Consider the following 25380-nt stretch of genomic DNA (forward strand, 5'->3'; position numbering starts at 1 on the left):
TATCCAAAAATGTTATTACAGCTGATGTGGGAGAAATTACTGACTGTGCTCTCTTCTAGGATTTTTGTGGTTTCGGGTCTCACATTTAGGTCCTTAATCCATTTTGAGTTTATTTTTGTGTATGGTGTAAGAAGGTGGTCCAGTTCCATTCTTTGGTATGTAGCTGTCTAGTTTTCCCAGCACCATTTATTGAAGAGATTGTCTTTTTCCCATTATATATTCTTCCCTCCTTTTTCAAAGAGTAATTGACCATATAGTTGTGGGTTTATTTCTGGGCTTTCTATTCTGTTCTATTGACCTATGTAACTGTTTTTGTGTCAGTACCATACCGTTTGAAACAAATTATCATTCGTGACACACCTTTTGTGTCCCAAAACCTCCATCTTGGGACTAGTTGTGAACAGGGACAGAGGCAGTTGTCATTTTTCCTAAGCTTGCTTTCTCTGGCTTTCTCTCTTGGTGCCCTGAGCCTCGTCCCCAGTCAAACATGTTTTGTGTAGTGGTTTTTGAACTGGTCCTTCTACTCGAGGTTGAAGGAAGTGAGAACTGAGAAAGAAAAAATACTATATTCTCATTCTCTCATGCAGTTCAGTTCAACAGTGTTCCATTGTATACCTACTTTATTCCAGGTATTGTGAATGGGAAAAAAAGAAGTCCTTTCAAATGATGTTTCTGCTAATGAAAGTCATGATTTGGCCACATCCCTAACAGTCACTCAACATTCAGTCTCATGTACATGTTCACATGTCCTCGTGATTGGACCGGAAGATACTTTCAAAATTTCCCCCAAACTCTCAAATTCTGCCACTGTGTTTCAGTGACTTTCCCCATTTGTACTTAGGGAACATGTGCTTCCCAGCAATAAAGAAAAGAAAAATTAAGCTCATTGTTATCTTAGACAATTGCCATCTATCACGAGATTTTTGAGCCTCATACTGCTGTTTAGATAGTTTAATTCTGGAAGTTCTCAGATGTCCCCAAATTACATCCTCCTCCTCCTCACCACATCCTCCACCAGGCCTGTGATCAAATAATTTTGTTTCCATCTTGAGACCCAGGAAGGAGGGTGTGGGCCAGGGCTGTGGAGAGTGAACTGCTCATCCTTTAGGGAAAAGAGAGATGGTCCTGTGGATATCACAAATACCAATAAATGTACTCATTTCTTTTTTCTGTTTCTTTCAAGCTTGGATAGTATGCTATTAGTTATCTGTGTTAAGTAGCCTTTTAATCTGAAATGGCAGATTAGAAAAGTGAATTAGAAATTAAAGACAAATGTTGCTTTGTTTTGTCAACCCTGAGAAGGTACTGTAAGGCCAAGTAGATTACATCTGTTAGGACATGCTGGGTTTTTAATTGGTAGGAAATTGAAGGTACAAGGACTTTTGCTTTGTTAGCTGTATAGAACACTATTCTTTTTCTCGTGGCTGTTTGAATTCTCTTGAGATTAATAGCTATTATGCTGTTAAACTGCCTTATGGAAACTTTATTTGGATTTCTATAAAAGCTTTAGCCCTGAATAGTTTCCGGAGGAAAAAATAATGTTTACACTTAACTTTTGATTGAATATACAAAGTTCTTTAAGTTAGCTTGTTTTCTACTTCTACCCCTGAAAGCCAAGCATCATTAATATTATAGGGTTTCAATTCCTAGGAATTTGGTGGTATTTGTATTCTGCAAATCCTTCTGGCCCTTTCTTAGCAGGGAGACATGAGGCTGAGGGTATCTGGGGAGGAGTTGACTAAAAGTTCGCTCCTGTTAGCTAGGTACTAACCCTTCTAGAAGCAAGGGTGCTTGCATAACCCACCTGCACACCAGTGACAAGCAAACCATTAATCAATAAGCACTTATTGGCTGCCTTTTCTGAACCAGGCATTGAGCCCTGATTAAGTAATCTGTATTTCTCCTATGTAGGATGGGTATGCTCCACTCTCTACTGTTGAAGAATTATGATAAATTATCAGCCTTTAATGAATGATGTGATTTGTTTTTGTAAGGACCCTTTCCATTTATTATTTCAGTGGAACAATAAGTTTGTTTTTTTTTTTTTTTAAGCTATAAAGAACCTATTTTTGTTAAATTCCCAATAGCACTGACATTAAATGCAATAACCTCTTCATGGCTTTAGGAAGTTGCTTATTTTCTATTACAGAATGTATTTTCCCCAACTTCCCGCAGAAACACCACTCCTTGTGACTGCCTCCTACATCAGGCACCGGGAGACAGAGAATACTGTAGCCTGTTTAATCTGTGTTTCCCTCTTTTCCCCAGACCTTAGCAGAATTGGCAGAATCATATTGACTCTTAGAGTCTGCTGGATAATGGCCTTTGTCACTTCCATTCATATTTCACTGGTTAGTGTCTATCACATGGCTGAGCCTGTCTCTGAGGGAGCTAAGAAACATAATCTTCCTGAAGGAAGGGGCAACAAATACAGGGGCACAGTAATCCCAGCCTATTGCAGTCTGTTCAGTTCCAGTGAGAGGATGTGTTTGTTCATTGTGATTTACTGAAATATGATGAAAGTGTACAGACATTTTTTAATATCCAACTTATCTTTTCAGTGGCCAGCTAGGTTACAGGGCCTGAGTGGTTTATACCTGGTTTACATTTGTTTCAAGAAATAGATTATTACTCGAGCTCCAAATATTTAAAAATAAGTAATATATTATGCCTTTTTGAAAAGTAACACTCCTGGCAGACAGTTTCTCAAGCCCCAGTGAGTAGTCATGCCTAAAGAATGCCTTGTTCACGTAATTTACGTATGTAGATACTTATATTTTCCTCCAGCTGCTGCTGCTGATGATAGCCAGCACTTCTGTGACAGTTACTATGTTGCAAGCAGTATCCTAGGAGACTGGCAGATGTTAACATATTTCATCTGTGAACAGTCCTGTGACAAAGATACTTCTATCATCCTTACTGTATAGAAGAGGAAACTGAGGCACAGAGAGATTAAAACTATGCCCAGTAAAACAGCAAGTAAGCGAGAAAGTAACTACTATCTCTTAAATCTGGTTAGAATTAATGGCTGATTGGGGCACCTGGGTGGCTCAGTTAGTTGTGCATTTGACTCTTGATTTTGGCTCAGGTCATCATCTCCAGGTCCTGGGATTGAGCCCCACATCAGGCTCTGTGCTTATCAGGGAGTCTGCCTGAGGATTTCTTTCTCTCCCTCTGCCCCTCCTTTCCTTGTGCACTCTCCCTCTCTCTAAAAGAACTATTGAATGACTTCGTTTGTCATTTCTTCTACTATTTTTCTTCATATAGCAGTGATATATGGATAGGAGCACATGGAGAAGGAAACTAGCATTTAATTAGGTTTGTTGTTCTTCAGTGCTTCACATGGTTTTGTCTTCGTTTTACCTCAATCCTTTAACATATGTGTTATCATTTCTCTCATCTTATAAATAAAAGAACTAGAGTTCACAGACATTAATAGGCACACTCCCATTCATACAGCAGTAAATACTAGAGCCGAGAATCAGCCCCAGATTCAATGTGGATGCTATCTCTCCACTAAGCAACCTCCTTATACTCCTTCAGGCAATACCAAAGGGTGTTCAGAGGAAACAAAACAAAAATGCATGGTTGTTTTCTACCAACATAGTATATTCTTCCATATCACTGAATTGATTGATAGTGTTTTATTTACTCATGTCATGTGAAAGGAGCTAAAGCACAAGATCTTGGGATCAGTACGGTGGCACCCATGAAGTGACCTGACATTCAGACTGAATGTCTATAAGATTTTATTCTTTGCAGGAGCCTGTGATACTGGTTCATTAGAATAGACTGGGGTAGTGCTGCCAAATATCCCATTATACCTTCAATATAGCCTGGTTATTGTTTATTCTTCTCCAAGAGAATACTTAAAGAACTTCTGTTTTATCTATCAATCGATCGATAGATATAGATATATCTAGAATACCACAATTGTCTTCATTCATTTTGCCAAGGGCAAGTTTTATTGACATTTTTTAATAAATGATTTTCTCTTTCTTAATCTTTATTGAAAAGTTGGAACAATGTGACCTCAAGAACCAAACATTATAAATGTCAGGAACTTGCAGTTTTAATTGATGAAAAAAAGATACTAGTGTATCCTTTTTAACTAGAGCTATATTTCTTGGTTCAGTTTTTGTTGTTGAAAATAATTGTTACCTTATCTCTCCACTTACCTGTTTTCTTATGTTCAATAAATATTTTAAAATACCAGAATGTATAATGTTATGATTGGCCTTGGGGTTATTGGAATCACAAAATCCGTATTTGCCATCTAAAAGAAGTTTTACTCTCATACAGGTAGTAAACTCTTATGTTTGTTTAAACTATTCATTCTTGTATTGTTGAGTTTACCCAAAGCATTGACTGAATTCTTTTCACCTGATATAGGGCCCTGGGGACACAGAAATAAATGAGCCAGTTCTTATGGGTAACAATACGTATTTTAGTATGGGCATTTTAAATGTTTTAATCTATTGGGTTTTTTAAAAAATTCTAAAGAACTGTATTTTTAAAAAACATCTTAACTTTCAAAGTCCCATGAATAAAAATGATAATTTCTACCTTCTGTCTTCTTTTTACTTACAGTTTGCATGGATCTTTCCAAAGTTCTTTTCCTAGGAAAACAGAAACATTCATACACTCAAATTTTACATTTTAAGAAATTGGGTCATACGGTCCTGTTGATTACTTTTTTTTAATCTAATAACACATAATAAATCTCTTCTCAGTTCAGTTCTACTTTTTTCGGCCATGGATTTCTCAAACCTGAAAGGTTTCAGTGGTTTTCTATGTCTAGGATTTCTTAAAAGTTTTCTGTCTATTGTTAGCACAATTTTTTGATACATATTTTTTATCTCTGGATTTGTGTTGAGTTACATGAATGTTTAATCCCCCATATTTCTTTAATTTTTATTCTTTGTGTTTTTATTTTATTATTCTTGTGTCTTAAATTTTAATTCCAGTGTAGTTAACATCCAGTGTTATTTTAGTTTCAAGTGTACAATACAGTGATTCAGCAGCACCATATATTACTCAGTGGTCATCAAGATAAGTGTACTCTTAATCTCCGTCACCTATTTCACCCATCCTCCCACCCACCTCCCCTCCAGTAACCATCAGTTTGCTCTCTATAGTTAAAAGTCAGTTTCTTGGTTTATCTCTCTCTCTTTTTTTTTTTTTCTTTGCTCCTTTGTTTCACTCCTTAAATTCTACCTATTATTGAAATCATAAAGCTATTTGTCTTTCTCTGACTGGCTTATTTTGCTTAACATCATACTCTAGCTCCATCCATGTTGTTACAAATGAAAGATTTCATTCTTTTTATGGCTGAATAATATTCCATTGTTTATATATACCATGTTTTCCTTTTTCTTTCTTTTTATGTATATGTGAATTTATTTCTTCAACAAAAATGTAAATTTTTATAATAGTTTTTTATTTTAATTCCAGTATATCTAACATACAGTGTTATGTTACTTTCAGGTATACAATATAGTGATTCAACAATACCGTACATTACTCAGTACTTATCATGAGAAGTGTACTCTTTAATCCCCATCAATCATTTGACCCATCCCCCCTCTCATCTCCCCTCTGGTAACCATCAGTTTGTTCTCTACAGTTAATAAGAGTCTGTTTCTTGGGGCGCCTGGGTGGCTCAGTTGGTTAAGTGACTGCCTTCGGCTCAGGTCATGATCCTGGAGTCCCAGGATCGAGTCCCGCATCGGGCTCCCTGCTCAGCGGGGAGTCTGCTTCTCCCTCTGACCCTCCCCCCTCTCATGTGCTCTCTCTCCTCTCATCCTCTCTCGAATAAATAAATAAAATCTTTAAAAAAAAAAAAAAGAGTCTGTTTCTTGGTTTGTCTCTCTCTTTTTTTTCTCTTTGTTTGTTTGTTTTGATTCTTAAACTCCACATATGAGTGAAATCATATGGTATTTGTCTTTCTCTGGCTGACTTATTTCATTTAGCATTGTACTAACTCCATCCATGTTGTTGCCAATGTCAAGATTTCATTCTTTCTTATGGTTTAGTAATATTCCATTGTGTATATATATACCACAACTTCTTTATCCATTCATCTGTTGATGGACACTTGGGCTGCTTCTGTAGTTTGGCTATTGTAAATAATGCTGCAATAAACTTGGGGAGGGTGTATATATACTTTCAAATTAGTGTTTTTGTATTTGGGGGGGTAAATACTCAGTAGCGCAATTCCTGGATCATAGGGTAGTTCTATTTTTAATTATTTGAGGAATCTCCATACCCTTCCACAGTGGCTGCACCACATTGCATTCCCACCAACAGTGCATGAGGGTTCCCTTTTCTGCACATCCTCAGCAACAGCTATTCTTTTTTTTTTTTAAAGATTTTATTTATTTATTCATGAGAGACAGAGAGAGAGAGAGAGGCAGAGGGAGAAGCAGGCTCCCAAGGAGCAGGGAGCCCGATGCGGGACTCGATCCCAGGACGCTGGGATCATGACCTGAGCCGAAGGCAGACGCTTAACCATCTGAGCCACCCAGGCGCCCAGCAACAGCTATTCTTTCTTGTATGTTTTATTTTAGTCATTCTGACAGGGGTGAGGTGATATCCCATTATGGTTTTGATTTGCACTCATTTCCCTGATGATGAGTGATATTGAGCATCTTTTCACTTGTCTGTTGGCCATTTGTATGTCTTTTTTGGAGATAGGTCTGTCCATGTCTTCTGTCCACTTTTTAATTGGATTATTTGTGTTTGGGGTGTTGGGTTGCATCAGTTCTTTATATATTTTGGATACTAACCCTTTATCAGATATGTCATTAGCAAATATCTGCTCCCATTCAGTAGGTTGTCCTTTAGTTTTGTTGGTTGTTGTCTTTTGCACTGCAGAAGCTTTTTGCTTTGATGTAATCCCAGTAGTTTATTTTTGCTTTTATTTCCCTTGCCTCAGGAGACATATCCAAAAATGTTATTACAGCTGATGTGGGAGAAATTACTGACTGTGCTCTCTTCTAGGATTTTTGTGGTTTCGGGTCTCACATTTAGGTCCTTAATCCATTTTGAGTTTATTTTTGTGTATGGTGTAAGAAGGTGGTCCAGTTCCATTCTTTGGTATGTAGCTGTCTAGTTTTCCCAGCACCATTTATTGAAGAGATTGTCTTTTTCCCATTATATATTCTTCCCTCCTTTTTCAAAGAGTAATTGACCATATAGTTGTGGGTTTATTTCTGGGCTTTCTATTCTGTTCTGTTGAACTTTGTGTCTGTTTTTGTGTAGCACCATACTGTTTTGATTACTATGGCTTTGTAATATAACTTGAAGCATCAAATTGTGATATTTCCAGTTTTGTTATTTTTTCCAAGACTTCTTTGGCTATTGAGGATATTCTGTGGTTTCATACAACTTTTAGGATTCTCTGTTCTATAGTTCTGTGAAAAATACTTTTGGGGGGCACCTGAGTAGCGTAGTTGGTTAAACATCTGACTCTTGCTTTTGGCTCAGGTCATGATCTCCTGGGTCCTGGGATTGAGCCCCCATGTCAGGCTTCACACTCAGTGGGGAGTCTGCTTGAAGATTCTGTCCCTCTGCCCTTCCCCCTGCTTACTCTCTCTCTCTCTCTCTCTCAAATAAATAAATAATAAATCTTTAAAAAAAAATGCCGTTGGTATTCTGATAGGGATTGAATTAAATCTGTAGATTGCTTCGGGTAGTATAGACATTTTAACAATATTTATTCTTCCAGTCTATGAGCATGGAAAATCTCTCCATTTATTTCTGGTACGTTCAATTTCTTTCATTAGTGTTTTATAATTGTCCATGTACAGATCTTTCACCTCTTTGGATAAGTTTATTTCTAACTATTTTATTATTTTTGGTGCAGTTGTAAATGGATTGTTTTCTTAATTTCTCTTTCTGCTGCTTCATTGTTAATGCAGAAAAGTGCACCGGATATCTGTATATTGTTCTTGTATCTGTCACTTTACTGAATTCATTTATCAGTTCTAGTAATTTTTTGGTGAAGTGTTTAGGGTTTCTTTATGTATAGTGTCATGTCATCTGCAAATAGTGAAAGTTTTATTTCTTCCTTACCCAATTTGGATGCCTTTTATTTCTTTTTGTTGTCTGATCACTGTGGCTAGGACTTACACTACTACATTGAGTAAAAGTGATGAGAGTGGACATCCTTGTCTCGTTCCTGACCTTAGGGGAGAAGCTCTCAACTTTCCCCATCAAGTATGATGTTTTGTAGGTTTTTCAGATAAGGCCTTTATTATGTTGAGGTATGTTCCCTCTAGACCTACTTTGTGGAGGGTTTATATCATGAATGGATGTTATACTTTGTCACATGCTTTTTCTGCATCTACTGAAATGATCATATGGTTTTTATCATTTTTCCTATTGCTGTAATGTGTCCTCTTGATTGGTTTGTGAATGTTGAACTGCCCTTGCATCCCAGGAATAAGTCCCACTTGATTGTGAATAATTTTTTTAATGTATTGTTGAGTTTGGTTTGCTAATATTCTGTTGAGGATTTTTACCTCTATGTTGATCAGAGATATTGGCCTGTTGTTCTCTTTTTTTTGTGTGTGTGAGGTCTTTATTGATCTCTTCTATTGTTTTTTTTGTTCCATTTCTATTAGCATTTATTTCTGCCCTAATCTTTATTATTTCCTTTCTTCTGCTGTCTTTGGGTTTTGGTTGGTCCTATTTTTCTAGCTCCTTTAGATGTAAGGTTAGATTGTTTATTTGAGATTTTTCTTGCTTCTTGAAGTAAGCCTGTATTGCTATAAATTTTCCTCTTTGGACCACTTTTGCTGCATCCTGAGGTTTTCGACCATTATGTTTTCATTTTCATTTCTCTCCATGTAATTTTTATTCTTCTTTTATTTCTTGGTTGATCCATTCATGTTAGTAGCATGTTATCTAACCTCCATTATTTGTGCTCTTTCAGATTTTTTTCTTATCATTGATCTCTTATTTCATAACATTGTGGTCAGAAAAAATGCATGGCATGACTTTAATACTTTTGAATTTGTTGAGGCTTTTTTGTGGCCTAATATGTGATGTATTCTGGAATATGTTGCATGTGCACTTGAGAAGAATGTGTATTCTGCTGTTTTAGGATGGAATGTTCTGAATATATATGTGAGATCCATCTGGTCCAGTGTGTTATTCAAAGCCAGTGTTTTCTTTTTTTATTGTTATGTTAATCCCCATACATTCCATCATTAGTTTTAGATGTAGTGTTCCATGATTCAGTGTTTGTGCATAACACCCAGTGCTCCATGCAGAACGTGCCCTCTTTAATACCCATCACCAGGCTAACCCATCCTCCCACCCCCTCCCCTCTAGAACCCTCAGTTTGTTTTTCAGAGTCCATCGTCTCTCATAGTTTGTCTACCCCTCCGATTTCCCCCCTTCATTCTTCCCCTCCTGCTATCTTCTTCTTTTTTTTTTTTTCTTAACATATATTGCATTATTTTTTTCATAGGTACAGATCTGAGATTCAACAGTCTTGCACAATTCACAGCGCTTACCAGAGCACATACCCTCCCCAGTGTCTATCGCCCAGTCAGCCCATCCCTCCCACCCCACCCCCCACTCCAGCAACCCTCAGTTTGTTTCCTGAGATTAAGAATTCCTCATATCAGTGAGGTCATATGATACATGTCTTTCTCTGATTGACTTATTTCGCTCAGCATAATACCCTCCAGTTCCATCCACGTCGTTGCAAATAAGCCAGTGTTTTCTTGTTGATTTTCTGTTTATATGCTCTGTCCATTGATGTAAGTGGGGTATTAAAATCCCCTACTATTAATTTATCAGTTAGTTCCTTTGTTTGTTATTAACTGTTTTATGTATTTGGGTACTCCCATGTTGGGTGCATAAATATTTAGAATTGTTATGTCCTCTTGTTGGATTGTTATTATTATTATATAGTGTCATTATTCTCTTGTTACTGTCTTTGTTTTAAAGTCTATTTCATCTGATGTAAGTATAACTACTCTGCTTTTATTTTGACATCCATTTGCATGGTAAATGTCTTTCCAGCCCCTCACTTTCAATCTGCATGTGTCATTAGTTCTGAAAGGAGTCTATATAGGCAGCATATTGATGGGCTTGTTTTTCTACCCATTCCATCACCCTATATCTTTTGATTGAGCTTTTAGTCCATTTACTTTCAAAGTAATTATTGATAGATATGTATTTATTGCTATTTTGTTACTTTTTTTGTGGTCATTTTTGTAGTTTTTCTATGATCCTTTCTTCTCTTGCTCTCTTTCACACTTTTTAGTGATAAACTTGGATTTCTTTCTCTCTATTCTTTGTGTATCTGTTATTGTGTTTTGATTTGTGGTTACCATTAGGGTTGTATAGAACATCTTCTGCATATAGCAGCCTATATTCAGTAGATGGTCGCTTAAATTAGAACTCATTCTTTCTTCTTATCCCCATTTTTCAGGTATATGGTGTCCTATTTCACATCCTTTTATTTTATGAGTTCTTTCACTGATTTTTACAGATATACTTATTTTTACTGCTTTTGTGTTTCCTTCTTTTCATACTCTTACTTATGGTCTTTCCTTTCCACTCCAGGTGTTTCCTTAATATTTTTGTAGGCCTGGTTTAGGGAACATGAACTACTTTAGCTTTTGTTTGTCTGAGAATCTCTCCTATTCTGAATGATAGTCTTGCTAAAAAGAGTATTTTTGGCTGCATATTTTTTCCTGTTAGCGCTTTCAATATATCATGCCACTTGCTTTTGTCCTCCAAAGTTTCTGCTGAAAAATCCACTCATAGCCTTATAGCATTTCCCTAGTGTGTAACTATCTTCTTTTGTCTTGCTGCTTTTAAAATTCTTTATCACTACTTTTTGCCATTTTAATTACTTTGTGTCTTGGTGTTGACCTCTTTGAGTTGATTTGGGGGGGGGGGGCGGGCCTCTGCCTCCTGGATCTGGATATCTATTTGCCACCTGGATCTGGATATCTGTTTCCTTTCCCAGATTTGGAAACTTTTTAGCTAGTATTTCTTCACATAAATTTTCTGAACCCTTTTATTGTTCTTATGGAATCCCTATAATGCAAATGTTATTACACTTGATGAAGTAGCTGAGTTCCCTAAGTCTGTTCTCATTTTGCATAATTTTTTTTCTTTCAGGTTGCTCATTCATTCCTCTGCTTCCTCTAGCCTGCTATTTATTCCATCTAGTGTATTTTTAATTCCATTTATTGTTTTCTTCATCTCTGATTTGTTCTTTTTTATCTCTTTGTTAAGCATCTCACTTACATTCTCCACTCTTTTCTCAAGTACAGTGGGTATCTTTATGATCATTACTTTAAATTCTCTGTCAGGTGTATTACTCCATTTCTCTTAGGTCTCTTACTGTCGTTTTTGTGGGTTTTTTAATCCATTTGGGATATATTTCTCTGTCTCCTCATTTTGCCTCTGTGTCTGTTTCTTTGTGTCAGGAAAGTCAGCTACATCTCCTCCTCTTGAATGTAGTGGTCTTATGAAGAAGAGGTCCTGTAGTGCCCTGCGGTGCAGTTTCCCCTCTTCCCCAGAGCCCGATGCTTCAGGTGGTGTCTCCTATGTGTGTTGCATGTGCTTTGCTGTTTTGTCCTGGCTGCTTTTTCCTTCAGTCCAGTTGTCTGCAGAGGCTCTCTTTGCCTGTTGTGGGCAGCATTTTGTCCCTGGTGGGGGTGTGGTATGCAGTTTTAACAAGGTGTGCTCTGCTTATGAAATGAGACCTGAGACCTGTAGCTTCCAGGGCCCGGGCCTTGTGAGTGGGTTGTGCAATTTTAACAAGGTGCTCCTCGAACCTCCACAAGGCCTGCAGCTGCTACTGCCAGAACCACAGTCTTGCAAAATGCATGGGTGGAAAGATGTAGTGTTGGCAAAGTTTGCGCTGGATTTCTGAGTGGGGTGGCCTGTGGTGCTGGGACTGATGCAAGCATGAGTGGAAAGGGTGGATGTGCCAAAGCACTAGGGTGTGGGGCTTGGTGTAAGAAAATTATGTAGGGAATTTCCTGCTGGTTTCTGCAGGTGACCATGTATTTATTTTAAGGGTGGGGAAGGGCAGTGGCACCTGCCAGCTCCTTTGTTCCTGGAAGAGTCTTACTCTGGACATGCTCTGAGATGAGTAAATAACTCTCCCTACTATACGCCCCAGGTGTTTTTCAAAGTACTGCTTCTACCCTGTTTTTGGAGGGCTGTTTGTCATGCTGTCTCTTTAAGGGCAGGGACTTATCTTCCTTCTGCCTTCAGGGCTCTTCCAAAATGGAGCCAGCTGATTTTTAAGCTTCCAGGCTTTAAGTCCTACTTATTTGTAAGAAGTCAGTAAATTCAGCTCCTCTTGCTTTCAAAACCAAATGTTAGGAGGATTTGTCTCTCCCATGCAAGCTTCCTGGTGTGTTAGTCTGTTTCTCACCCTTCTCTGTGCCTGTGGCTCCCTCCTGACCACAGATGGCCACCTCTGTTTTGCTCCCCACCATGTCTCCACCTTTTCTACCCTCTTCGATGTGGACTTTTCTCTGCCTTTAGTTGTGGAGTTTGTTTTGCCAGTCTTCATTTTCTGGGTTATTTACACTGATGTGAGTGTTACCTAGTTGTATCCATGAGATGAGGTGAGCTTAGGGTCCCCTTACTCCACCATCTTCCAGCCTCCTTCTAATACACCATCTTTAATTGGAAGCCAGTTTAGTTTTTTATTGATTTGAATTATTTTCATATATAATTTGAGAATATTAAGAAATATATCTCTACCACATATGATGAAAATTTTCATTATAGTACCAAGAAAACATTTGAATCTTTCCTCAGGGTATTACTTGATATTCTTAAGTTAAATCCTTTTTTTAAAAACAAGTAATCTAATTTGATCTGGTCTCAAAAACTTAAGAAAATTAGAACAGATTTAAAAATTTAGCAAAAGCAATGAAAATAAATTGCTATTTCATAATGTAGGATCTTTGGGGGATTTTTGGTTGACTAAATGTATTTTGAATTACTTTGCATATGATAAAAAATGCAGTGAGAAGAATATTGGACTTGGATTCAGGAGATCTGTGTTAGAATTCTGGTTCACAAGCTTGGAACAAAGTGAAATTTTCAGCAACCTGGTGAACCATCTTAAGATTACAAAGCTATCTCTCTACTTCATAATGTTTTGAGAATCCCATGAAAAAGAATATGTGACTAGCTTTGTAATATAATTACCAACACATAATAAAGGTTTTTTTCTTAGTACATTTGCTTCTATCATCTGGAATAACATGTAACGAAAGATAAGGCTAATTTTAGAAAAAATGGACAAGATCAGTGTAACATATTTGCCTTCTATGAAGGATCTGTGTATTCTAAGGAAGCAAGTTTATGTAGTAACTTTGGTGACTGCAAACCTCTCTACTTCTACCCCAAAATAAAGATTCAGACTAACTAAAACTGTGCCATTAAGTCCTAAAACAACAGAGCCAACTAAGGGGTAATGGAAGTTGGGCATAAACCCTTACTGTGATTTTCTTTTTTCAGTGTACTTAAATGAAGCAGGGTTCAACTTTGTGAGAAAATGCATTCAAGCTGTGGAAACAAGAGGTAAGTGTTGCCTGACAGGTACATTGTTACTGTTATGTAGTTCATGTAGTTCATTCTTATATAGAAACCTCTCAAAAAATGAGGATGTGTATCATCATTAACATGAAATTAACTTTAAGAACTATATAAATTTATAAATTATCTACATATACAAAAAACTATAGCTTGAACTTTACCAAAAATCATACTGTATTTTTTTATTGTTATGTTATGTTAATCACCATACATTACATCATTAGTTTTTGAGGTAGTGTTCCATGATTCATTGTTGGCGTATAACACCCAGTGCTCCATGCAGAACATGCGCTCTTTAATACCCATCACCAGGCTAACCCATCCTCCCATCCCCCTCCCCTCTAGAACCCTCAGTTTGTTTTTCAGAGTCCATCTCTCATGGTTCATCTCCCCCTCCGATTTCCCCCCTTTCATTTTTCCCCTCCTGCTATCTTTTTTTTTTAACATATAATGTATTATTTGTTTCAGAGGTACAGATCTGTGATTCAACAGTCTTGCACAATTCACAGCGCTCACCATAACACATACCCTCCCCAATGTCTATCACCCAGCCACCCCATCCCTCCCACCCCCCACCACTCCAGCAACCCTCAGTTTGTTTCTTGAGATTAAGAATTCCTAGTATCAGTGAGGTCATATGATACATGTCTTTCACTGTATTTCTTTTTAATGATCTTTCCTAATAAAGGCTTGCTTTACTTCTTATTGATAGACTTTGTGTTATTTATTACTATAACCACTTCTTTGATTTTTTTCAAGCTTTAGTGGGATAACATTCTTCAGGAGCTGGTCTTCCTCCTTCCTTATATTATTTCCCTCAGTGATTTCAGTCACGGTCACAATTATAGCACCTTTCCTCTCTCTAGTCATGACCTCTCAACTGAAGCCCACTCCAGTGCCTATTACACTCTTTCCCTTCCAGGAAAACTTTGCTTTAGCAAAACTCATATTGGGCTTTGAAATTCTGTGAACTTAGGCTCAGATTTTGGTGCTGCCACTTAGAAGTTTTGAGAAGCTAAGTATGTTTCTTAAATTCTCTGAATCTGTTTCCTCATCTTCAAAATGAAGATGTAAATGCCTTCCAACTCTTCAACATGCAGGACTCCATGACTGAAGAAATAGAGGATGAGAAGTCCTGATTATCATTTCCCATCTTTGATGCTTTTTGTATTCAAATAGTGGTGAATGAACAGGGGTACTTTGCTACTTTAAGGATCTTCAAAAGACTTTCAGACACTATTCAGTGTCTGCTCTGAGAAATATATGTGTGATGGGTGTTTCCAGGGTAGATTTGCTGAAGTTAGACTGCAAAATTGGACAAGTAGCTTTCAAATTCTGTATAGGTATATGCCTAAGGTTTTTAACATTCTGTACTTGTGCTGCTGGTCTCAAGCCATTCTCTTGTGATTTTTCCTTCTCATTAGGCATCACTATTTTAGGCCTCTACCGAATAGGAGGAGTAAACTCCAAAGTTCAGAAACTCATGAACACAACATTTTGTAAGTTTTGGATGAAGCTGCTTACTTAATTTTTGTATTATAGATAATCCAAACCATAGCTTTCTTTGAGAATTATACTATTGCTTGCCTTTGAATATTTTCAAGTAATATTTAAAGTTAATATTTGCATTCAGTTTTTAATGTTCAGTTATAATAGATGAACAATCAGAATTTGGGAGGGGTCCTTTTTATAATGTTGGACTTTTTCTCAAGTGTCCTTTGATTAGCTAGATGTGCATTGAGATTTATGGATGCTGGATTCAAAGATTGCCTAGCTTGGAATCCTGACTTGCCACTTAAAAGCTTTGTGACCTTGGGTAATTTGTTTAAACTCTTTGTGCCTCAACCTTCTCATTCATAAAATGGGGATAATAATAGTGCCTGCCTCATTGAGAAGTATGAGGATTGGATATATTAATTCATATAATGTACTTGGAAGCATGCCTGGCAGATGGTAAGTGCTCTGTGATGTTAGCAATTGATAATAATTTGATTTGGAACACTATTATTCCACAAGAAGTCTTTGAGGTTTATAAAGCATCAGAGTGAGATTTGCACCAGTTTGCACAAACAACAATTCAAAACTTTAAATCTGTTGGCACTCTAAGAAATAAATGTCTCTCTCTTTGGCCTACTTATGTTTGTGTACATCTTTATGGTGTGAGTGATGTTTTGAATTGCAGTTTAAACATCTTATTTTTTACTCTTTTCAGCTCCAAAATCCCCTCCTGATATTGACATTGATATTGAATTGTGGGATAATAAGACAATAACAAGTGGACTGAAAAACTACCTCAGGTAAGGAAGGTTTAACTCCTACTCTGCATGTGATGTCTCTCTTACCTCCTTGGGCAGTTGCCATGTGATTCCTTGGAGCTCCTGTGCATGAACTTCACTACTTAGAGCAATACCTTCACTTCAGGTGAAATAGCACAAGGTGGTGATATTTATATTTAGTGTTTTGGAATTTATACATGCTTTTTCAAATAATAAACAGGCTGCAATATTTTATGAATACTAAATAATACTTTGTTTCATATTAAATTTGAATGTGGTGTTTTCATGTATTTTTTTTAAAGCTGAAATTGAAAGTTGTTTTTTGTTTTGTTTTTGTTTTTTATTTAACTATTGTCCCCATATCTGAGAGGTATTTTGCTGTTGTTGTTCAGTAGTTCTCACAGTGACAAAATGATTTTCCAGCCATCCTATTTAGTACAATTATGCCAAGAAGTGCTAAAGGGCTTTGGTGTCTTCGAGGTCTGCATTTTGGGACTGCCTGGAGCGGCCCTACTAGGTCTTGATCATACTCCTTAATCACCCAACTCTTAGAGAAACACTGAAAGTTCAGGGAAAATAAAAAAAATATTGCCATTCTAATGCCTGCTTCTTTATCCATTGCAGATGCCTTGCAGAACCACTGATGACTTACAAGTTACACAAAGATTTTATTGTTGCAGTTAGTAAGTACACTTCCATTGGATGTATTATAATTGATGTAGTTTTATGCTCTATCACTTAGAGGTATAAATTTAAATGAACTAGTTAAGATTTTCCTGTATATTGCTTAAGAAACTGTCAATCTGATACTTTTTTTTCATTATGTTCAATTAGCCAGCATATAGTTTTTGATGTAGTGTTCAGCAATTCATTAGTTGGGTATAACACCCCATGCTCATCACCATACGTGCCCTCCTTAATACCCATCACCCCGTTACCCCATCCTCCCATCCCCCTCCCTTCTGTAACCCTCAGTTTGTCTCCCAGAGTCCAGAGTCTCTCATGGTTTGTCTCCCTCTCTGATTTCTTCCCTCCCTTCCCCTGTGGTCCTCTGCACTATTCCTTATATTCACATGAGTGAAACCATATGATAATTGTCTTTCCCTGCTTGACTTATTTCACTTAGCATCATCCCCTCCAGTTCCATCCATGTCGATGCAAATGGTGGGTACTCGTCCTTTCTGATGGCTGAGTAATATTCCACTGTATATATGGACCACATCTTCTTTATCTATTCATCTGTTGAAGGGCATCTCGGCTCCTTCCACAGTTTCGCTATTGTGGACATTATTGCTATGAACATTGGGGTGCAGGTGCCCCTTCATTTCACTACATCTGTATCTTTTGCTGGGTCATAGGTAGCTCTATTTTTAACATCTTGAAGAAATTCCATTCTGTTTTCCAGAGTGGCTGTACCAGCTTGCATTCCCACCAACAGTGTAAGAGGTTCCCCTTTCTCCACACCCTCACCAACATTTGTTGTTTCCTCTCTTGTTTTGCCATTCTAACTGATGTAAGGTAGTATCTCATTGTGGATTTGATTTGTATTTCCCTGATGGCTAGTGATGTTGAACATTTTTTCATGTGTCTGTTAGCCATTTCTATGTCTTTGGAGACATGTCTGTTCATGTCTTTGGCCCATTTATTGACTGGATTATTTGTTTTTTGGGTGTTGAGTTTGAGAAGTTCTTTAAAGATCTTGGATACCAGCCCTTTATCCGTAATGTCATTTGCAAATATCTTCTCCCATTCCATGGGTTGCCTCTTAGTTTTGTCATTTGATACTTAATAGCTGACAGTACGGTTTGTAAACAAATAGGAAATTGTGAATGATGGATTGAAGACCTAAATGTGAAACTTAAAACCATAAAAGTAGGAGAAGACATAGGCAGTAGCTCTTTGACATTCACTGGAGAAACATTTTTCTAGATATGTGTTCTCTGGCAAGGGAAACAAAAAGCAAAATTAAACAATTGGGACTACACCAAAATAAAAAAGTTTGAGCAATAAAGGAAATCATCAACAAAACAAAAAGGCAACCTACTGAAGGGGAGAAAATATTTGCAAATGATATATCTGATAAGGGGTTAATATCTAAAATATATAAAGAACTTACACAACTCAACACTAGAAAAACAATTTGATTAAAAAAGAGGCAGAGGCCCTGAGTAGACATTTTTCCAAAGCAGACATACAGATGGACAATAAACACATGAAAAGATGCTCAACATCACTCATCATCAGGGAAATACAAATCAAAACTACAATGAGCTATCACCTCTCACCAGTCAGAATGGCTAAAATTAACAACACAGGAAGCAACAGGTGTTGGCGAGGATGTGGAGAAATGGGAACCCTCTCGCACTGTTGGTGGGAATGCAAACTGGTGCAGCCACTCTGGAAAACAGTATGAGGGTTCCTCAAAATATTAAGAATAGAACTACCATACTATCCAGTAATTCGACTACTGGATATCTACCCAAAGAAAATGAAAACACCAATTCAGAAAGATATGTGCACCGTTATATTTATTGCAACATTATTTACAATAGCCAAGACATGGCAACAACAGAAGTGTCCATCGATAGATGAATGGATAAAGAAGATGTGGTATGTATGCACAATGGAATATTACTAAACCACAAGAGAGAATGAAATCTTGACCTGTGCAACAACATGGATGGACCTAGAGAGTATAGTACTAAGTAAAATAAGTCAGACAGAGAAAGACCAATACTATATGATTTCATTCATATGTGGAATTTAAGAAACCAAACAAAAAAAAAAAAAACAAAAAAGGAGCACTCTTTTTTTTTTTTTTTTTTTAAAGATTTTATTTATTTATTAGAGAGAGAATGAGAGAGAGCACATGAGAGGGGGGAGGGTCGGAGGGAGAAGCAGACTCCCCGCCGAGCAGGGAGCCCGATGCGGGACTCGATCCAGGGACTCCAGGATCATGACCTGAGCCGAAGGCAGTTGCTTAACCAACTGAGCCACCCAGGCGCCCAAGAAAGGAACACTCTTAAATACAGAGAACAAACTGGTGGTTGCCAGAGGAGAGGTGGGTGGAGGATAGGGGAAATAGATGAGGGGAATCAAGAGCACACTTAGCTTGATTTAAAGAAATTGCAGAATGAATTAGAATATTTTGCCACTTTTAATAAGACTTCATTGGGGTGCTAAGAGGAATTATTTTAGTTACGTTTTACTCAATTGATGGATGTTAGTTTCTTATAAGAGCAACCTTAGGGTTAAATAGATAAGACTACAAATATGTACAGTCAGGTGTGCGACCTACTCATACTTACATGCTGTATTCCTAAATCTGGAGAGAAGAGTCAGGTATTTTTGGCAGGTAACAGGCACTTCCATCAATCCTTTTCCCCCTATTTATTGATAATGATCACATATCTATGTCATTTCTTTGGGTCTATGATTGCTATAATGGAATATATATAGATAGGCTTAATTCAAAAATTGTGGGGAGGGGCTCAGTGAAAACATGTAAGCTGAGAAATTAGAAATACGTACTTTTAAAACATTAAAACCAAAGTGCAGGGTTGCCATCTGAGCCCATCACAACATTTAACCATTAGGAATTAGCAACTCATTGTTAAGATGTATGAGGTATGACTGTACTAAGTATTTTTCACAGTCCCAAGAAAGAAAGCAGTTACATTAATTTATTACCACACATTGTAATGTCACAGGAAATGTCTGCTGATAAGTGTCAGATAACATTGAGTGACTTGGTTTTCAATCCAGCATACATGACTGACCACATGATCTCATAAACACCTGTACCACTTAGCTTTCTCCTGAAAGCTTTCCACTCTATATTCTCTTCATTGAAATCTATCCTTATTAGATGAACAAAACCTCAGAAAATGTATAGTCTGACCTCTCATTTTATTGACTAGGTCCCTGAGTGGGCCAGTGACTTTGTCCAAGGACACTAGTAAATTGATGGCAAAATCAGGGCTACAAGCCAATTTTTTTGACTCTTACCCTAGAACTCTTTCTTACAGAAATTTTGTGTTAATTAAACAAATGGCATTTGAGCCACCTAGCTAAGTAGCTAAAATGAGCAGCTTGTTTTAATAGAAACATTTGGTTGTAAGCTATTTTTCTCTACTTCCATGGCAAATAAATAATTCACTACCATGATAATTAAAATATATTCTTATAGATAAGAATTAATCTTTTGTCTGGGTCAAGGATATTACCATGTATCAGATAATAAGATAATAAAATTAGGTATTATTTGGAAATTCAGCTCTGTAAAAAGGGGAAGTTTTTCAGAAATTACAAGGTGTCTCACAGATTCCCTGGCAGAGTATGGATTAGGCTTTCCACGGGCCTACAGCTAGGAACTGCAAAACTGGGAATTGGTATTTCTCTTCCCATCCTTTTAGGAGGGTCTCTCCTCTCTGTTCTTTGCTGCATATCTGCCTTATTCATATCTCCCTTTCCAGTCGGATTTTCTTGGCTTTGGAGCACATTTGGTCATGTCAACCCTGGTCTTACATAATATGCCTTTTCACATAGCTAAGCGGACAGATCACAGTTTTGGTGTCTCCATTCCAACCCCTGGGAGACTTTGTGTTTGGCCCAGCGTGAGCCATGCATGCTCTTTCCTCACCTCCTGTTGGGCACTTTTCAGAGAAAGGGCTTGGCAGAGTAGGTAGTCACCATAGAATTTGTTTATTATAGTAAGAGCATGTTAATAGGTTCTTCATTCTGAAGTGTTAGATGTTTCTCTAGCAGACATGTCAGCATGTTGGCTTTTGCCTGGCAGACTAGACTAGTCTTCCTTTAGATGGTTTTTCACTTTTCAGATTTACCATTGTCAACGTGGACTTAAAATCTATCAGGCCTCTGTTTGCATAATAATCCTGACACCTCAGAACAGTAATTCCCTGTTCTCTTTAAATCTATAAAATTTGGAAAGAAATACTTTCTTCCTTTGTCTGATGGAGTCACTAGGAAGTTTTATGTGTGATAAAGTATATTATATTGCCTGGCACATTAGGCCATCTGTAACAATTTCTGTGATCACTCACATTGCAGGTGATGAGTTATGGTTGTATGGAAGTCCAGTGGCTACGAGCACAGGTCTGGATTAGATAGAACTGGGTTAGTTTGACTTCTTAACTAACTTCATGACCATGGTTAGGTTACTCAACCACTCTAAGCCAGTGGTAGTAATAATACTTACTGCATAAAGCAACGTTTGTAAGGCATGAGGGTGGGAGTGTTTATAATGTTTAGATTACTAATGTTTATTTACACGTTTGAATGCAATTGAAACTTGACCATTTGCAACCTTTATGTTATAGAATCTGATGACCAAAACTACCGGGTGGAAGCTGTACATGCATTGGTGCACAAATTGCCAGAAAAAAACAGAGAGATGCTGGACATCTTAATAAAGCACCTCGTCAAGTAATTCTCTGATTTATGTTGTTCACCTAACTACTTGTTCAATGTTAAAGTTAGACTTTTCATGTCTTTCTAAAGTGTATGATGATACTGTAACATTGTTATTATAATCAGTCTATTGAATATGCTTTTTTAAAAAATTTTTTATTGTTATGTCAATCACCATACATTACATCATTGGTTTTTGATGTAGTGTTCCATGATTCATTGTTTGTGCATAACACCCAATGCTCCATGCAGAACGTGCCCTCTTTAATACCCATCACCAGGCTAACCCATCCTCCCACCCCCTCCCCTCTAGAACCCTCAGTTTGTTTTTCAGAGTCCATCGTCTCTCATGGTTCGTCTCCCCCTCCGATTTCCCCCCCTTCATTCTTCCCCTCCTGCTATCTTCTTCTTCTTCTTTTTTTTTTTTCCTTAACATATATTGCATTATTTGTTTCAGAGGTACAGATCTGAGGTTCAACAGTCTTGCACAAAAGAATATGCTTTTAAAAAATGATGTGACAGTTTATTTTTAAGATATATCTGTGTGTGTATGTACTGTATATGTTTACACTATGCAAATGATGAATATCCTTCACAACTGTTAAGCTAATGACAAAAACCTTACATGTCAACTTAAAAATATATGAAGGAGTATATGTTTTTTTCCCCCCAGGTCCTTTAGCTGCATTGTAAGCCCTAAGTTTGAAGATCAGTTCTCTATGATACTAGTGTCAACAGGTTTTGCCAGGTCAAAGTGCCATTCTAATGTTAGTTTCTTTCTCTAGATTCATAGCATCACTTGGTCTCTGAAGACTTTTCTGACTCTGCTGTTAGTTCATATATGTATTTAAAAATCCGGATAGATAGATATCACATTAATCAAGTTTCTCCAGAGGAACAGAACCAATAGGATGTTTGTGTGTGTGTGTGTGTGTGTGTGTGTGTGTGTAGTGTGTGTGTGTGTGTGTGTATTGTGTGCATATATATAAGAGAGATTGGTTGCACTTACCAGTGAAGGCTGGTAAGTCTGAAGTGTGCAGGGCAGCTGGTAGTCTGGAGACTCAGGGAAGAGTTAACATTGCAGCTCCAATCCAAGGCAGTCTGGAAGCAGAATCCCCTCCTACTCAGAGGACCTCAGTCTTTTTAAGACTTTCAACTGATTGAATGAGGCCCACTCATATGGAAGATAATCTGCTTTACTCTGAGTCTACTGATATAAATGTTAATTTTATGCAAAAAAATACCTTCATAAATCATCTAGAATTATGTTTGATTAAATATCTGGGTACTGTGGCCTCATAAATCTGTCTAAAGATTCTCTTTCATACACACACACACACACACACACACACACACACACATACTTGCCATGCTACTATAAACAAAAGTCCAAATTCAGATTTTTTTTTTTTTTTAAGATTGATTTATTTATTAGAGAGGATGGGGAGGATAGAGGGAGAAGAAGAGGGAGAGAATCTCCAGCAGTCTGCCCACTGAGCACAGAGCCTGACACAGGGCTTGATCTCATGACCCTGAGATCATGACCTGAGCCGAAACCAAATGTCGGACGCTTAACCGACTGAGCCATCCAGTTGCCCCCAAATTCAGGTTTTAAACTTAAGAATTCCCTTTCAGGCTCATAATACAAATAAGGATATTTTCCATCTTAGCGAGTATTATGATTCACAATTAAATGATTCCTGCTTAGTTGCTTACTACAAGTAGTAACCCAGTTTATGCTAATTTGAGCCATGCACATTTGAAATAGTGCTACATAACATGTTAATAAGTCTCATCTGAACCTGCAGATGAGATAATATGAATTGCCCTCCTGCCCCTTGAAATAAGAAGGAAAGCCACTAGGAACTGCATCATTTCAAGTTCATTATTAACTGTTGCATATGGGCAATACCTCTTTTAGTTAATGAACAAGGATTCTTGGTCAAATTTAGTCTTGAATTATGTTTTGAATTGTGTGACTTCTTCATGAAATTTAACTACACTGTATGTATTGGGCATTCTGTTGGTGTATTCAAGCTAATTTTCGAGCAAAGCCTTTTTAAACTGCTTTTAAAAGATACATGAGTGTCACATAAAATGTTTTTGTTTAATTATCCAGAATGTTAGATGAACTCAGACTTCCCCCTTATAGTGAATGTGCATGGCTTTGGTACAAGGGATAGCAGAGGATAGTATCTGGCCATAGAAGAGTGCTTAAAATTCTTTTGCCCATCCTTTATCACCATTCCTGGCTTTTTTTCTGAACCTATACAAAGTCAGTCCCCATTGACTCATGAGCAGTATTATTGGAATGTGTCCACATCCCCAGTGACTTTAAGTCACTTTAGTTTAAGTAAACTACAAACAAGTAATAACACTCTTGATCCCTGGCAACCTTAATATATCTGAAGAAAAGAGAATTTAAGACCAGTGATCTGGATTGGTCACTATCTAAAGGACCAGTGACTAAAAGGTTGATTCCAAATCTCCATTAATTAGCTTTGAGACATGGTATAAACCATTACTTCTTTTCTGAGAATCCTTTTGTCTTTAAAACAAAGGCTATCTGTGGTCTCTTCTTCAGCTCTAACTTTGAATATTTAAAAGGGCAGTTGGGTGTCGTTCCCTACAACAAATTGAGGGAATGAGGTGCAGAAATAGCTGAAATGTGGGGTAATAAGTGTCTGTATTGATTGAGTTAGCTCAGCAGAAGGGAAATTCAAATATTCCATCTTCTGAGCAACACAGTCATAAACTCTCCTTTTTAAAACCAGTTTTTTTTTTAGGATTTCCAAATGTTTTCCCCATGAGCTTAATATTAATCTTATTCCAGTTTACTCATACTACCAGGAACTCTTATATTTTAGCAAGAGTGGCTAAAGCCAATTTAATTACAAGGAAGACCAATGTTTTGAGATCATATTTCCTGTAACATTATTTAATTTTATCAACCCTCTAGGGGTCCTTACTCTTTATAGATGAGGAAACTGAAGCCTAGAGATTGTAAATAACTTGGCTGATTGCACCCAGCCTCCAAGTTGGATGGATCCAAGCTTTAAATCCAGACATTCTTTACATACTGCTCTCTTAGTAGATTCTCTAGTACATACTAAGCAACTATTTGGTTATGTAAAAAGAAAATGTTGAATGAAACTTTTTCCTATTCTAACCAAGAGCTTCTTAGTCAGGCACAAGGGAAAAATTCAGTCAGTGAAACAATCAGCTCTTCCTGTCCTGTGCTAGTATTTGCATAATATTCAAAATCCTGGATTCTCCATAAAATTTTACTTTTGCTTCTGGAATGTAGTTAGTGATTTAGTGATGCACACTTAGGTATAAACATACTCTTGTGCTGTGCTTCTTTCTAGAACTTCGTATTTTAACAATGTGCCTAGAAGTAAGATAGAAAAGGCAGTATTAACCTAGAAGATTGGTCAAATGAATGAGGTTTTTTCTTAAGAATATGCCCAGTTGGGGCGCCTGGGTGGGTCAGTTGGTTAAGTGTCTGACTCTTGATTTTGGCTCAGGTCATGATTTCAGGGTTCTGAGACCAAGCCCTGAGTAGGGCTCCCCACTCAGCAGGGAGTCTGCTTGAGATTCTTTCCCCTGCCTTTCCCCCAGCTCCCCTGTGCACTCACTCTCTCAAATAAATCATCTTTAAAAAAAAGAATATATCTAATTTCTAAAGTAGTCAAAGTCATTTTTGACAGTAACTGGGATAAGGTAACTTTTGCTAAGGCCAGTAATACCCGAGGCTTTTCCTTTCATTTTCATTTTCAAGCCAGCACTGATGCTACCATATCTCCTCTCTTACTGTTTACCTAACATAGTGCCCACAACTAAGGAGGCACTCAGGGAAATTTTGAATGGATGAGTGGATGGATGGGTGGATGGATGGAAGGGAAAAAGAAACACATTGGCTAGTTGTCTTATGTAGGGAGCTTAAGAAAACCCCTGACATATTCAGGAGACCTGAATTGAAATAGCATCTCCGTTCCCAATTTGCTGTTACGTGGAATACATCATTTTTACTTTAGGAGTTTTGCTTTTTTTTTTTAAGATTTACTTATTTGAGAGA

At 37.3% G+C, this 25380-nt stretch overlaps 1 protein-coding gene across 3 annotated transcripts in view; it reads left to right on the plus strand.

Moving 5' to 3' along the window:
• ARHGAP42 (Rho GTPase activating protein 42) overlaps positions 1–25380 on the plus strand; it is a 289588-nt gene that overhangs the window by 240607 nt on the left and 23601 nt on the right. For all 3 annotated transcript variants that reach the window (XM_036081768.2, XM_078058735.1, XM_078058736.1), the window contains 5 exons: positions 13519–13581; positions 15021–15095; positions 15809–15893; positions 16497–16555; positions 21212–21317. In XM_036081768.2, coding sequence (XP_035937661.1) covers positions 13519–13581; positions 15021–15095; positions 15809–15893; positions 16497–16555; positions 21212–21317 — 388 coding nt within the window. The remainder of the gene's footprint in view (positions 1–13518; positions 13582–15020; positions 15096–15808; positions 15894–16496; positions 16556–21211; positions 21318–25380) is intronic.

The sequence above is a fragment of the Halichoerus grypus genome, chromosome 11, assembly GCF_964656455.1.
Source record: "Halichoerus grypus chromosome 11, mHalGry1.hap1.1, whole genome shotgun sequence".
Taxonomy (NCBI): domain Eukaryota; kingdom Metazoa; phylum Chordata; class Mammalia; order Carnivora; family Phocidae; genus Halichoerus; species Halichoerus grypus.